This window comes from Pundamilia nyererei, unplaced genomic scaffold (genome assembly GCF_000239375.1).
Source record: "Pundamilia nyererei isolate P.nyererei 1_Seehausen unplaced genomic scaffold, PunNye1.0 scaffold00082, whole genome shotgun sequence".
NCBI lineage: Eukaryota > Metazoa > Chordata > Actinopteri > Cichliformes > Cichlidae > Pundamilia > Pundamilia nyererei.
Genome location: NW_005187483.1, coordinates 1,216,199 through 1,230,830, shown reverse-complemented (window position 1 = coordinate 1,230,830; position 14,632 = coordinate 1,216,199). Strand labels below are relative to the sequence as shown.

At 38.9% G+C, this 14,632-nt stretch overlaps 2 protein-coding genes across 3 annotated transcripts in view; one reads left to right on the top strand and one right to left on the bottom strand.

Annotated features, from left to right (window-relative positions):
* Nucleotides 1–861, bottom strand: part of ccno (cyclin O) — a 3,555-nt gene extending 2,694 nt beyond the window's left edge. The window contains exon 1 of the mRNA XM_005738153.1: nt 386–861. Coding sequence (XP_005738210.1) covers nt 386–739 — 354 coding nt within the window. The 5' untranslated portion in view covers nt 740–861. The remainder of the gene's footprint in view (nt 1–385) is intronic.
* A 492-nt stretch (nt 862–1,353) lies between these two features.
* tut7 (terminal uridylyl transferase 7) lies at nt 1,354–12,479 on the top strand. 2 transcript variants are annotated; one of them, XM_005738154.1, is made up of 29 exons: nt 1,354–1,475; nt 2,410–2,835; nt 2,955–3,109; nt 3,231–3,347; nt 3,468–3,645; nt 3,746–3,834; nt 4,234–4,285; nt 4,406–4,475; nt 4,609–4,735; nt 4,856–4,975; nt 5,105–5,239; nt 5,425–5,602; nt 6,104–6,804; nt 6,960–7,110; nt 7,991–8,077; nt 8,188–8,288; nt 8,567–8,624; nt 8,897–9,000; nt 9,090–9,179; nt 9,276–9,389; nt 9,619–9,693; nt 9,794–9,971; nt 10,112–10,159; nt 10,273–10,364; nt 10,460–10,575; nt 10,681–10,880; nt 10,963–11,030; nt 11,127–11,193; nt 12,389–12,479. In XM_005738154.1, the coding sequence occupies exons 2-29, from the start codon at nt 2,430–2,432 to the stop codon at nt 12,445–12,447; spliced, it is 3,936 nt and encodes a 1,311-aa protein (XP_005738211.1). In that variant the 5' UTR covers nt 1,354–1,475; nt 2,410–2,429; the 3' UTR covers nt 12,448–12,479. The 2 variants fall into 2 exon arrangements, with proteins under 2 accessions (XP_005738211.1, XP_005738212.1); XM_005738155.2 differs by lacking the exon at nt 1,354–1,475 and adding an exon at nt 1,511–1,821.
* Nucleotides 12,480–14,632: the final 2,153 nt, after the last annotated feature.

The following is a 14,632-nucleotide window of genomic DNA, read 5'->3' as shown; positions in this document are numbered from 1 at the left end:
TGTATGTGTGTGTGGGTGGGGGTGGGGGGATATATGTGTATTGAGAGTGTGGGGAGTGAGTTGGAGGGTGGGGTGGGCTGCTTTTAACTATGTAAAGCACTTTGTGCTACATTTTTTCTGTATGAAAAGTGCTTTATAAATAAAGATTGATTGATTGATTGATGTATTCTGCATCTCAGGTGTTTCTTTAGTTGAACAATAGAACTAATTAATATCTGGAAGTCACTCTCACTGGAACATTTAACTATCTGCCTTTAAACAAAAGGAGTGAATTACCAGTTCAATTTATATGACAACAAATATATTTTAATTTTTTTAAGTAGTCAAAAAAGTATAAATATACGTCTAACACGGTTCATTTAGTTACAAGCTGTAAGTGTCTTACTTGCGGTTGGCGTGCCAGGCTTTTGCAGGGATGAAACTGCGCCTCTTTCTCCCTTTGGATCATAAACCCGATGTCTCCGTACTGAAGGTACCAGCTGCAGAGTTGCCCCGCAACAGGTTTTTGTGACATGAGCAGGGAAATCTCATTCTTAGCTGGGGATGAACTCGGGGAGCATGCCAAATCTTCTTCAAAACCAGAGTCTCTTAATTTGGACACGAGTTTCTGTTTTCTATTCCGAGCAGTTTGGCGCTGTTGAGCCAGCGTGAGAGTTTCTGGAGAAGGAGAGGCGACGTTCATTCGGCTCCTTTTGAAAACACTGTCGAAACCACCTTCACAGTTCTCAAAAGACACCATCTCCAGTGTCTGACTAGAGCCGGTTTGCACACGCGCTGTTAGGCCAGCGACTGCGTATTTAGGCTACTGAGAGCAGTGAGTCCACAGCAGCAGTCTCCTGGATGCTGGTTTCTGGATTTAGTGGGGAGTTCTCTCTGATGACGTCAGTTTTCGCGGGGTCTTCCCCGCTCAGGCAGCTCACGGCTCTCCTGTGACCCCGGGCAACCAAAGCTAAACAATCACTGGCACCATCTAATTAATTATCCTGAACCATATGTTATACTCTTAAGTCACGAGAGAGAGATTAAAAGACAACAGATGCCTTGCCCTTTAACTTTTTGCAGAAAAAACATCAAATTACTTGGGCTTATTATTTTATAGAAAGCCTACATCTGAAATGTATATGAAATAGTTTAGATTTGATACATGTATTTTTCTTCTTGTTCTTCCTATAATCATGCTAACATCAGAAAATTATTAACAACAATAACAACATTATAATTTCAATTATACTACAAAAATGTGAGCAGTGTATAAAGTTCTTAATATTCACGATGTTTTTATAAGTATTAAAAATTTAATTTCTGTGCAATATATCAGTTTCTTTTTCTTTTTTGCGGTGGGCGGAACACGGCCGCTGACGACTAGAAAATAAACGGCTCCTATGTCACCTTTCAAACTCTAGTGCAAGACAAGAGAGCGTGCCAAGTCAGAACTGAACAAGGCTTCAACTATGTCCTCTGTGCACTAGCGGGAGGTATTTTGATTTATTTAATAATACACGTGTATAGTACAAGCTAGCGTGTAATTAATGGCTGCCTTTATCTCAGCTGTAGGCTGGGCAGCTCGACAAAAAATTGCAAGAAACAGGGACGAAAGCCGCTGCTAGCTGTTACCCTTAAGTGCCTGTGCTAGCAAGCTAAGTATGTGTAGCTAGCGTTAGCATTGCTGTAACTGTGTTGCAGCAGGAGCTAACAAGTGCGGTTACTAGCACTTATTTGTTGACGAGTTGTAAGGCACTGAGGTGGCAAAGTTATAAACCACCAGCTCGAGGAAGTAGAAGAAGTAACAGTAGAGTCAAATAATAACGCTGCTGAAGCTAGGTAAGCTAGCTAACGTCTACACCATGTCATAATCTCACAATCCTGTAGTTTGGGTTAGGCTTTACGTGTGTGCGCAAACTATTTCAGCTAACTAAGCGGCTGTGTTATACTAAAAATAGTGACGATAAAATGTTGACATTTAAAACAAGTTTTTGTTTTTATTTTAGGAATGTCAGCGTTCATGGCCATTGAAAAAGGGTTAACTGTTAACCCGAGTTTGCAGAAGTCAGCCAGTGTTTTAGAGAGGTTAATATTACCGTTTTTATCACCCGCTACCTATTGGCTTAGCATTTTCGAGTAGGTGCTGGGCTGAAAAATAAAAATAAAAATGCGGCATCGCCTATATAAATTGTGCAACAGTCTGGTATGGATTACATGGCAAGTTGTGAAAATTGTGAGCAGTTACAACCAATATACGTTTTTCTACATGCCAAAATAAAATGAACTGAAATGGGACACTGCTTCTTCAAACAAGGGACTTCTGCCAAACGCAGACGTTTGGCAGGTCTCTTGTAACACAGTTTGTGTTAGTGCTGTTTTGATTACATAAGGACTATTACCACATTAACTGGACATTTTATCTTGCAGTTTTATCACAGCAGTGTATCATGGAAAACTCTGGCAGGCCTTACCGGGCTAAGCAAGGCGGCAGGGAGAGGGGGGCGGCAGCAGCAGCGGCAGAGAAGGGAGAAAGCTGGTGGATGCAGGACCAGGTGCGAGGACAGAACTTCAGATCAGATGGAGGCCAGCAGGCCAAGAAAAATCAAGGTGGGCCTTACAGGGCCAGCCCTAAGAAGGGAGGACTGGGGCCCCTAAGCCACTCTCCTGGTGGATTAAGAGGAGGCCACAGCCCCTCACAGAGAGATGATGTCCGGTGGTTCTCAGGTCCTCAGGAAGATAACTGGAGAGAGCGCCCACAGCAGAGCTGGAGGAGGGGTATGCAAGGAGAAAGTCCAAAGGAGGACAGGGAACAGGGAAGGAGAGAAGCCACGGATGATGGTTTTCAAAAATCAGGTAAATGTCTGGAAGTCAGTCTCTGCAGAACGAATGAAACACTTTCAGCTTTATCACAAAGTCTATGTTGAAAACAAACTAGAAATTCATACTTCCCCCTGCATTTCTCATTTTCAAAGGTAAAAGACGGCGTAACAGAAACAAGAAGAAAGCTTTTGCTGAAGAGAACAGGGGCTTTGTGATTGAAGAGTCCACACTCTCAAACAAAGAGCTGCGCAACCTACGGCAAGCAGAGAGGCGGCTTAACAGGGACGAGATCTACAGCCTAAAGAAGGTACAGACCCTAAAAGCCGTAAGAGGTGATGTAATGTTTGAGTTGGTTGGTGTAGGTGATTTACAGATATTTCTAACGGTGTAATTTTTTTTTTTTTGTGTGTGTTGTACAATTGTTTTAGAGGTCCCACAGCAACCCTGCTGCTCTTTACAACTGTGCCCTGTGTGATGTTCTCCTAGAGTCTGTGTCTGAAGCTTACAAGCATATTCGGGACAAACGGCACAAGAGAAGGGCCAAGGTTATTTTACATTTACCGTATATAGATTGTATTACTGTGTTGCTATTGTGGAGTAGTAGTTTTTATGTATTAAAGGCTGTGATCAAGACCCCTTTCCTGTATTTGCATGTTGACTTATAGGAGCGACAAGAGCAGCTGATGCTGACTGAGATCCTGCCTCCTAGTCCAGAGCAGATCAGTGCTATAAGTGCAGTACTAGATGCTGTTGTCCAGGAACATGGTCTGAACGACCTGGACGTTGAGAAGAGACGGTGTGTTGTCTCCACCATGCAAGATCTCCTCCTTTCTGTTCTGCCTGGTAAGACACATAAAGAGGAAAGTTCACAATATACAACAACTGTGCTCTTTCAGTATTATTAAAATCGTAGCAATATTTACCTGCTTTCTCTCATCTATAGAGGTCCGACTCAGGCTTTATGGATCATCTTGCACTAAATTTGGATTCAAGGATTCTGATGTCAACATTGACATTCAGTATCCAACTCACGTGAGTAACACAGTGTGAGTTCATGATGTGTGATACAATTTTATTGTATTTTATGTTAATTTTATAATGATATTAATGTTAAAAATTAAAACTGGAGGCCTGTCAGGAGAATAATAGCTAGGGGAAGAAGTCTTTCATCTGCGTGTATATGTTACAAGTTACGTGGGTTTAGGGTGACATTATTTAAGGGAACAAATACAAGAGATGACAGCAAAAATATTAGTATATGGCAAAGGTAAGATGTGGTGGTGTGGGTGGCGGGAAAAATATAATTTCACTTGATTTTAGATTTCACAAGTTGTGTTGCATATGCTGTGCTTGTAGCATGCACCATAATTATGTTCTTTTTAATATTATATTTATGCTGTATAAAGGCTTTGAAATGGAATGTATTCACAGATGCATCAGCCAGATGTCTTGATGTTGGTTAAGGAGTGCCTCTCTGTGAGCTGTGAGTTTTGTTTTCATTTTAGACTCAAGAGTCTTGAAGAAATCTTTCAGACATGGTAAAGTCAGTCATGTGCTTGAGTGTCATGGAAAGTTTAAATTGTTTGTGTTGTGCTATTCTCAGCTCTGTTTGTTGAGATGGAGGCGGACTTTCATGCCAGGGTGCCTGTGGTCATCTGTAAAGAGAGAAGTAGGTCTGTATCATTTGCAGTTACATGGGTTTTTCTTGCATGTGACAAGAGAATATTAACAGTGCTCATACCACAAGAGCATAAAACTCCAAATTAAAATGAACTTATTTTTTTGTTCCCCCTTCCTCCTCAACAGTGGTCTAATCTGCAAAGTTAGTGCAGGGAATGAAAACGCGTTCCAAACCACCACATATCTTTCTGCCCTGGCGACTCAGGAGCCTCTCCTCATGCCACTGGTTTTGGGCTTCAGACGCTGGGCCCGGGTATGTTTCTAGTAGACAAAGACTTGTTCCTCACATTAGCAAAGGCATCAAAACTATTCACTCATTTCTTTTTTTCAAAGTTGCATTTGTTCTTAACATCATTTTTGGCTTTCTGTTAAGATTTGTGAAATTGATCGCGCAGAAGAGGGGAGTCTACCACCATATGTCTTTGCCCTTTTGGTTATCTTCTACTTACAGAAGCGCAAAGAACCTCTCTTGCCTACCTATTTCAACCAAGATGTAAGTCTTTATTTTCATTTCCATCCTTAAAAAAAAACAAAAAAAAACCATATTAGTTTTGCTTTTCATTATTGACTCTTTTTAGGATTATTTTGGAATAAACTGATGCAAACATCTGCCCATCTTTAGATCAAAGTGTTTTCTCTCAGCCGGCTGTCAGACTTCAACCTTACTCATACAGAGGATGGGTATTTACACTGGGCCTACACCCCTTCCTCCAAGGAGTCATCTCAACCAGCAGAAGGCAACTCCATAAAGGGGAAGGTAATCATGAAGATGGACACATAAATAAACTGAAAGACTTCCAAAGAACAGAAAATATAATTTTGACTTGTATTTGGAGACAGGTTTTTTTTTGTTTTTTGGTTTTTTTTTTAAAGGCTGTTAAATAAATTGAAAACTTGAGTGATACTTTTTCAGACTCTTAGTAATATCAGGCTGTCTTGCAGGTTCCGCTGGTGTTTCAAAGTCCTCATCCACCAGTGGAAGTTGGACTTCTCTGGGTCGAAATGCTTCGCTTCTATTCCCTGGAGTTCATCATGGCTGACAATATAATCAGTGTGCGGACTGGTGCTGTCCTCTCCAGAGAGATGAAAGACTGGCCTAAAAAGCGGATCGCTGTAGAGGGTCAGAAGCTTTGTTATGTTTGAATCATTTTCATGTCTTGATACTTCTGTAACGAGAAGTGGTCACACAGAATCTGTTTTAATGTTGCTTATTTCTCTGTTGATTCTGTCCAAACCTAGATTTTTATTTCTGTTTGATTCATGGATTAAAGCAGTGGTTCTCATACTTTTTCTTGCATACCCCGTTTCAGACGTTGGAAAAGTTAACAACCCACAGTTTTGTTTTTTTTATCAGTCATTAACTATTAATTGTAGTTTTACTTGTAATACTTTATTTTAAAGTGTAATTTTGCTTAAAGCTCAGTGCAAAATAATCAACAAACTATTGTATACCCCTTATCCCATCCTTTTCGAAGTTATTAATTCAATTTAACCCCCCACCTCCCCCTCCCCAAACCTGGTTGTTTGTGTCCAGTTGCAGTGGCTAAGGTGCGTTTATGAACCACTGTGATGAAGAGACTTCTTTTATGTGTTCTAATGTTTACAAATGGTTCTGTTTCAGACCCGTTTGCCGTGAAGAGAAATGTGGCCCGCACAGTGAACAGCCAGCAAATGTACGAGTACATCCTCCACTGCCTCAAAACCACATACAAGTACTTTGCACAGTCACTCAATACACCAGCTGCTAATCACAAAAGAGGACTGAAGGGAGGATATGTTCAAGGGGCCAATGCTAAGGCTTTGAATGACGAGAGTGTGTGCTTGTCAGATTTCAGTAATCTCAGCATTCATTCAAAATATACGAGCCAATCTAAATCTGTAGAAAATGGCCCTGAGGACTCTGATTGCATTATTGAGGAAGAGGAGGAAATTGAAGAATTCAGTGACTCGGATGAAGAGCGGGAAAAAGAAAAATTGGACTTGGGCAAAAGCAGCCTTTCGGAGGATGAGGATGATGAAGACGAGCAGGATGATGACATAAATATTGATGTCGACATGCATGACAGAGACCACCTGGACAGCTTCACCATAGAGGATGAAGAGATTTTCCTAGTGGACGAGATATCAGGGGAGGAGCTTTTGTCCGATGAGGAGGGTCCAGATTTGGACACACCTGGTTCAATGGATGAGGAAGAGGAGGAGGAAGTGGATTTGGCACCTGTCAGTGTTTCTCAAATTAAAGATGAAACACCAGAAAATAAAAATGAAAAACAAAGCAGACCATCTTATGAGTTCACCAAGCAAGCTTTCACCAGAGGAAAGGTAAGTTTGCCTTCACTTGTCATCAGCTACTGGCAGCATTTGCAATTGTGTAATTTGATTAAACAAAGAACACATAAAATTTTAAAGTTGTATGGTAAAGATTTAGGTTGTAAGTGAGGAAAACTATATGTGTAACTCCTTTCAATATCACATAGTCCCACATGGTCGTGTGCAGCTTGTGCAAACGTGATGGACATTTGAAGAAAGATTGTCCAGAAGATTTCAAGAAAGTGCAGCTTGACCCCTTGCCCCCAGTAACACCAGAGTTTCTCAGTGTCCTCAACAAAGTCTGTGAGCAGTGTTACAGTGAGTATTATGGGACATAACCCTTACCTGCATTGTGATGTCATATTTCTACTCTTGCAAATTTTAGTAATACATACAATGACAAAAATATACAAATGTATTTCAAATGGTTGAGAAATAAATTGTTTTTGTCGATGGTATGAACAAGTTTTAAAAATGAGGCTCATGCAAACATTTTCATACTGTTGGACTCAACAAACTCTTAATTATTGCAAGTTCCTCATTTCAACTTAATGAAGTCCACCTGTTCATGTTTTTTTGAGTTCTAATCATTAGCACTTAAGCAAAATTTTATGTAAGATTTAAAAAGTGCTTTGGAAGAAAACACAGCTGTATCCGTGGTTTTAGGCTTATCTGGTAAAATTTGTGTGAGTTTATGGTTTAACATGTGGGATGAGAATATGTTAAACTTTAAAGTGTTAAAATGTACACAACTCTAAAAAGAGCTTAATGCAGGTGCATGAAAAGTGTAGTATACCATCCACTGGACCTCAGCTTATGTGACTGTTTCACAAAATTTTGTATAAATAAATAATTTTATTTATATAGCACCTTTCTAGACAGTCAAAGTGCTGCACATAAGATGACAAATGATAAAAAGGTAAAACGGACAATATAAAACAGGCAAAAATGAGCCAAAAACAGTTTTGAGTTTGTTTTTTTTGTTTTTTAAAGTTGTTTCAAGTTGTTGTTTTGATATTAATCAACAACTTGATTGTTAATCGTAGTTAGTTATCATAATATGTCTAATTGGCATGTTCATATAACGTTATTTCCTGAGTCCTGTTGTAAAGCCAGTTATTTAAGACCACTTTTGGTGGAATAGTGCTTGTGTCCAGTAAATTACTTGGTCACTAAATATCATTCATTCATTTTTAAGGTGATTTCGCCCCAGATGAACTGGAAGTGGGTGTAAGAGAGCACATCCTTCAAGACCTTGAGATTTTTGTGAGAAGACAGTTTCCTGGTGAAGTTGATCTTTTAACTTTTTTTTTTTTTTTAATTGAATTGGCGTGATGATGCATCTGAATGATTTGGTTAACAAATCATGTGTTGATTATTTATTTTAAATCACAGGTGCTCAGTTACAACTGTTTGGCTCATCCAAAAATGGCTTTGGATTTAGACAGAGTGACCTGGACATCTGCATGGTGTTGGAAGGACAAGAAACCATAGATGTGAGTTATCAATAATTCTTTACCATGTAGTTTTGGTTCTGTTCATCAGGGAACCAGCTGCAGTTGATCTTTAATTTACACCAACTTGATTTATCAAGCTTCTAATGACGACTTGAAGTTGATGCGTATTTGATCTGCCAATATGCTTGAAGAATACATTGGTAATATTATTTTACTTGGAGGCAAGTTGCCCTTGTTCCTTTTCATTGTTATGGTTGAATTACTTATTATCTAGCAGGAGCTTATATTAAATCATTTTTGCCTTCATTTCATCATAGGATATTAACTGCATCAACATCATTGAAAGCTTGGCAAGATCGCTAAAGAAACACCCAGGTAAGACATAGTAGCTGTGGTACGAAACTGACATTCATGCACTTTATTTTGTCTGCAACCAGCAACTGTCAGTTTTGATCAAATGACAAACTGTTCTGGTTTTAAGAGATTCTAAAGTTCTAATATAATCTTTAAAATAATTCACCTTAAACAAAATGTTACCTACCCATTTACATTAATGAGAAATGCATTAAGCTGAAATAAATTATGATTGAATAAAGTTCTTAATCTTCCCCATAAGTGCCTGTAATGTCATTATGTATCCACATCAGGTCTGAGGAACATCCTTCCCATCACTACAGCAAAAGTACCCATTGTGAAGTTCTACCATGTTCGCACTGGCTTGGAGGGAGATATAAGCCTCTACAACACACTGGTGGGGCTCTTTTTGTCTTTGTATGTATTTGAAAATAAGAAAATGTGCACCTTTTGAAATTTGCAGTTTCTGTTTGTTTTTTTTCTCAGGCCTTGCACAACACTCACCTACTAGCTACGTATGCTGCAATTGACAGAAGAGTGAAGATCCTCTGTTACGTCATGAAGGTTTTTGCCAAGGTGAACATGCTTTACAGACTTGTGACTAAGACATCTTTAAGTGTTCTTGCTATTGTATTGTTCAACGTTAAAATGTTGTTTCCACTTCCATTACAGATGTGTGACATTGGAGATGCTTCACGTGGTAGCCTCTCGTCATATGCCTACACCCTCATGGTGCTGTTCTTCCTTCAGCAGAGAGACCCACCAGTTATCCCTGTGCTGCAAGAGGTACAGATGTCTGTTTGAAAGAAGAGCCAATTGTATTCTCTTTACAAGTTGCACATAGATGTGTTGATTTGTCTATGTGAGTGTTGTCTCAAATACATTTATCCCCTTAAACTAAAACAACAAACTTATACCTCCATTTGGATGAATTTGTCAACAAGTCTCTTTGTAGTAGTTATTTAAAGTATTTCACAATATCGTGTGTCAAGCTTGACTGCTTGGTTTCTTGCAGATCCATGATGGGAAGAAGCCTGAAGTACTAGTAGATGGTTGGAATGTGTACTTCTTTGATGATTTTAAAGCACTAGTAAGTGTTTTGTATTTGATTTGTGCCTAAACAATATGGTTAATATAAATGTAAGACTGTGTCTTAGTAGCTCATCAATATCGTCTTTTTCCACCTTCAGCCCAGTCACTGGCCACACTATGGGAAGAACACCGAGACTGTGGGGGAGCTGTGGCTCGGCCTACTCCGCTTTTACACTGAGGACTTTGACTTCAGAGAGCATGTTGTCTGTATCCGACAGCATGCCCGCCTCACCACCTTCAACAAGCAGTGGACATCCAAATACATAGTCATTGAAGGTAGCCTTGTGTGAGACTATTGCTGCAGTGTATTGTAACTAATTTATCCACAATCAAATGTGTAATTTTTATTTGCTGAATCAAAGTAATTGTATATGTCTGCTTGTGAAGATTTTTCAAGTTCATTTTCTTTGTCACAGATCCATTTGATCTCAATCATAATTTGGGTGCTGGTCTCTCGAGGAAAAGTAAGAGGGATATAGATTTTTATTTTTTTCCCCCATTTCTAACATCTCAATGATTTTTCTTGCACTTTTCACTACTTAAAATGTGCATGTTTTTATTTTGGTCATCAAAACAGTGACAAATTTCATCATGAAGGCTTTTATCAATGGCAGAAGAGTGTTTGGCACACCCATCAGATACTTTCCTCCTGTGTATCTCAGTCAGATGGTCTGTATTTGTTGTCTGAACATTACATTTTTTTTTTATTGTGGTGATATTATCCAATCAGCACTAAAACTGTGTTTTACCTGCATCTTTCCCAGGAGTATTTCTTTGATCCTGAAGTACTTACTGAAGGAGAAGTGGCTCCCAATGATCGCTGCTGTCGCATCTGTGGAAAGATCGGCCACTTCATGAAAGACTGCCCCCTGCGTAAGAAGTGGGTGCAATCTCAAGTATTTTGTCATAATATTTACTTAAGTCTGTTAGCACCTTGTGTGCCTGCCTTAATGTTGATGTTACATCGTCAATGATTTTGGACCAGGTCTAAACATAGAAGGGACTCGGAGAGAAGGCCAGAGTACCCACAAGACAAAATGGATACAGCAGAGGAATCGAAGGATCAGGTCAGACACAAAAGTGAACACTGGCGGAAAAGGGATGGAGTGGATATTCGTTGCTGCTACCTATGTGGATCAACTGCCCACATCAAGAAGGACTGCCAGCTGTACAGAAGCCCTGCTGGTAAGTACCTGCAAGGTCACTTTACATTCTTTGAAGTATGAAAAAAGTCACTTACTTTCAATATTCACTTGTCATTTGGCAGGTAATGTGAAAATGGAGAATTATTCTTCTTCACCCCACTTTAGGAATTTGCGAGAAACAGAGAAACAGGTATGTTGTTTGTTTTTTCAGTCAACCTAAATTATAATTAATTCTGCTTTGTACAGTTGTAGAAGTGTACATCTTTTGAGCTGTCTTTTATTTTAGGGCATACCTATACAAGAAGATAAGAAGAAGAGAAAGCAGCAAAATGTGATATTAAGTCCACAAGCAGGTAATTTAATTTCCCATACTTTTTATGCATGGAATCAGATGTCTCAAACCTATACTATTAGCACTATGTAGCTAATTTTAACATGTATTTGATTTATTTTGTTTGTAAATTGAAAGTAATTTAAACTATTTGGGCCCAACTAGTCCAAAATAATCATAGCAACTACAGATAAGCATACGGCTATTTATTATGTTACGTCTTCATTAAGTTTAGTTACACTGCATTTGTACTTAATTGTGGATTGTTAGCCAGCATAGTCATGTATAGTAACACTATAGTGAGCCTTTGATTAGATGTACAATTAGCACCCAATTTAAAAGTGATGCTTTCCCAACATGTGGGATGGCTGTAGCTCAGGTGGCAGAGCAGGTCAGCCACTAATCAGAAGGTCGGTGGTTCGATCCCAGGCTGCCTCCTGGCTGCATGCCAAATATCCTTGGGCAAGATACTAACCCCGTGTTTGCCTACTGGTGGTGGTCAGAGGGCCCGGTGGCGCCAGTGTCCGGCAGCCTCGCCTCTGTCAGCCTCGCCCAGGGCAGCTGTGGCTACAATGTAGCTTGCTATCGCCAGTGTGTGAATGTGTGTGTGAATGGGTGAATGACTGAATGTAGTGTAAAGCGCTTTGGGGTCCTATGGACTAGAAAAGCGCTATACAAATGCAGGCCATTTACCATGTATTTCCATCCCTAAAGCACACATTTTGCCAACTTTATTTATTTTTTTTTTTTTTAAACGAGAATTATCTGTAATTTATGGAGACAAAGTGCAATTTCAATTTTCAGAGAAATTAGACTTGGTTGACAGTGTATTTTTGCATTGGGTCAATTGTCTAGGGCTCATAAAGAGAGACGACATGATTTCTATGCAGCAGGCTCAGATTCATCCATCTTTTTCTGGACTCTGGAGCAAACACTTTCTGATCTTTTTCCTCAAATGTAGCATTCTGGTCCTTATTTTATCTGTTGTTTTCCATGTGGTCTTAGAACACATTCTCTGAGTTATTGTACCTGGTATTGTTGCCTGAATGCGTTTTTGTTTTTTCTTGGTCAATAAAGCAATGTTCAGTTTGTGTGGATCAAGCAGTCTGCTTAGTTTTGTCACCTTTGTCACCTATTGGGGGGGTGTTAATGCTGCTGTTGAGTTAGAAAATTGTGTTTGTAATAAATGTTGATGACTGCTTTCTGGTTTGTTTCAGGTAGTTTAACCTGCCGAAATTCGGGTCGCTCTGGTCAGAGGAAGAGCCCAGTGGAATGAGAAGTGGCTGTGAATAAAAAGAAAAAAAAGAATCTGGTAGTTTTTTTTTTCTACTTTTGTCCAGGCAGACAGCAACCCAAAGTCCAGAAATCCTTAAATCTGAATGGTACTGTTGGGCCAATAGTAGCCCGTTCAAAGCCAAAGCCAGGACATCTTGACTTGAAGCCAAATAGGGCCTTTTTATTGTTGTGGGTTTTGTTTTTGGGTTGTTGTTTTTTTTCTCCCCCCAAAACGCTTCTCCTGAGAGGGGTTTTTTTTTTTTTTTTTTTTTTTTTTTTAAAGCTTTCATTTAAAGAAAATAAGCAAGTAAGCATGCATGTGATGCATGTGATGTCTTAAAATATTTTGCCAGTCAAGAGGTTTTCCCTTGTTTTGTTTTTTTTGTTTGTTTTTTTTGTATATATAAAATTTTTACATTTAAAGCAATATTACTGCAAATTTGGTGTAAAATCTCTTAAAATTGGAATGTAAATAACTGTCTCCTAGACGACTAATAGCTTAGATCCCAGTAGGGTATCTTTTGACATCATACTGTATCTTTAATGCTAAATTTTATTTTTAATTGTTTTGGTGGACACTTGAAGGTTCAACCGTCCTTTAATTTGGTAGACCAGTGTTTATAAACACTGTTACAGCTGTGAGTCAGATTGAAATGATAAACTGATTATGATATTAGTCTGCTACTCAACATCAAAACGTCAAGGCTATTTCACATTAAACCAAAAAGGTTTCAATTCATATGCGTTCTTTTTTTTTTTTTCTTTTTTCTTTTTTTTTTTTCCCCCTTAAGTGTTGTTTTAGAGATTTGGGGAAAAGAAGATGTTTCTTAATGGCAGTATACCTTTTTAATGGCCTGGATCTGTATTTTTGATTTTATTTTTAATTATAAAATCATGTGTTTGTCCTCTGCACTGATGACCATCTGTCCATGTCTCTGGTGTTCTTGAAGACAGAACTACCTGCAAGGTGTCTCCATGTTTGTGTGCCTTTTTGTTAGAGAAACCACCATGTAGATATGTTTCTCAGGATCACAGTTTTTTTTCCTAGACTGCTGGTCCACTCAAGCTTCATGGATACATACTGCTCTAAAACTGCCTGCAGATGTTAGTAGAGGGAAGGTAAAAGCTCATTACCTCTCAATTTTCTATATGTCTTCACACTGCTAGGATGTGTTGTAACGATGGTAGAGGATCACATGCTTGAGGGAAGTTGGGTAAAAAAAAACTTCCTGTGCAGACTCTTAAAATTGATATTTTAAAAAGGAAGAAGGGGGGAAAAAATGAAAAGCTGTTCTGGCTGGCTGCACACACTGCGCTCCAACTAGAGGTAATCTCAGTTAGTTCATTGGAGAGCGAAATGTATTTATTTGCCACAAAGGCTTCATTTCATTGTAATGTTGCCACAGATTGGTAGCTGCACTGTGGGGTGGGTGGGTGTCCAGGCCCTTGGATTATGTTGCTGCTAATGTCTCAAAGGCCTGCTTATAATTCAACTTATGTAGGGTGTCTGGCTTTATTATATCTTACTCTTACTGATTTTTATAATAAAAATAAATGTTGGTATTGTAATCATATTTCTTATTTTAAAGGATGTGTGCTTTAATTGCTTTAATACCAGCTGTATTTTTATTTTTACTAGGATTAAATGGAGGATTTAATTTGGTGTCAGGGACCCCTGATTGTGTTAGGAAAGGTTTGCTCATTGTCCAGTTTGTCTCAAAGAATTAAACTGAAGTCAAATTCCAGTGTGCTTTTTTAAATGTTTGTTTTTTTATCCCCCCCTCCCCTTTCCTCCTCAAAATATTTAAAGTATATGAAGCAGTAATGCCAGGAGTCTTCAAAATGTGTTAGATCATATACTGCAAATCCTGCAGGTGTCACCAAAGCTGAAATAGTTTAAAACGATGAAAGAATTTCCCTTTTTTCCCTTTTTGTGTAGTACCACCCCCCCACAACTTAAGTTCTAGAAAATCTAGTAAGCCTGGAAAACCAAGCTGTTTGACGGTACAAATAACTATTTAATAACATGGGGTGTAAATAATAAGGTGAAAATTGTCCACGCATGAGCACCGCCGCAGAAGTACGTATTACCTATGGATTTTACACAAGGCTCGTGTCTGTAAGAGAAGGTTGCATAACAGTGACTTCCTGTCATTTTAACCCCTAAGCCTGTTTGCAGCCACAAC

Coding starts and splice junctions, on each gene's coding strand:
- tut7 (XM_005738154.1), top strand. CDS start 2,430: ATGGAAAACTCTGGCAGGCCTTACCGGGCTAAGCAAGGCGGCAGGGAG. Junction 2,836..2,954: donor TGATGGTTTTCAAAAATCAG/GTAAATGTCTGG, acceptor TCATTTTCAAAG/GTAAAAGACGGCGTAACAGA. Junction 10,881..10,962: donor GCTGTACAGAAGCCCTGCTG/GTAAGTACCTGC, acceptor GTCATTTGGCAG/GTAATGTGAAAATGGAGAAT.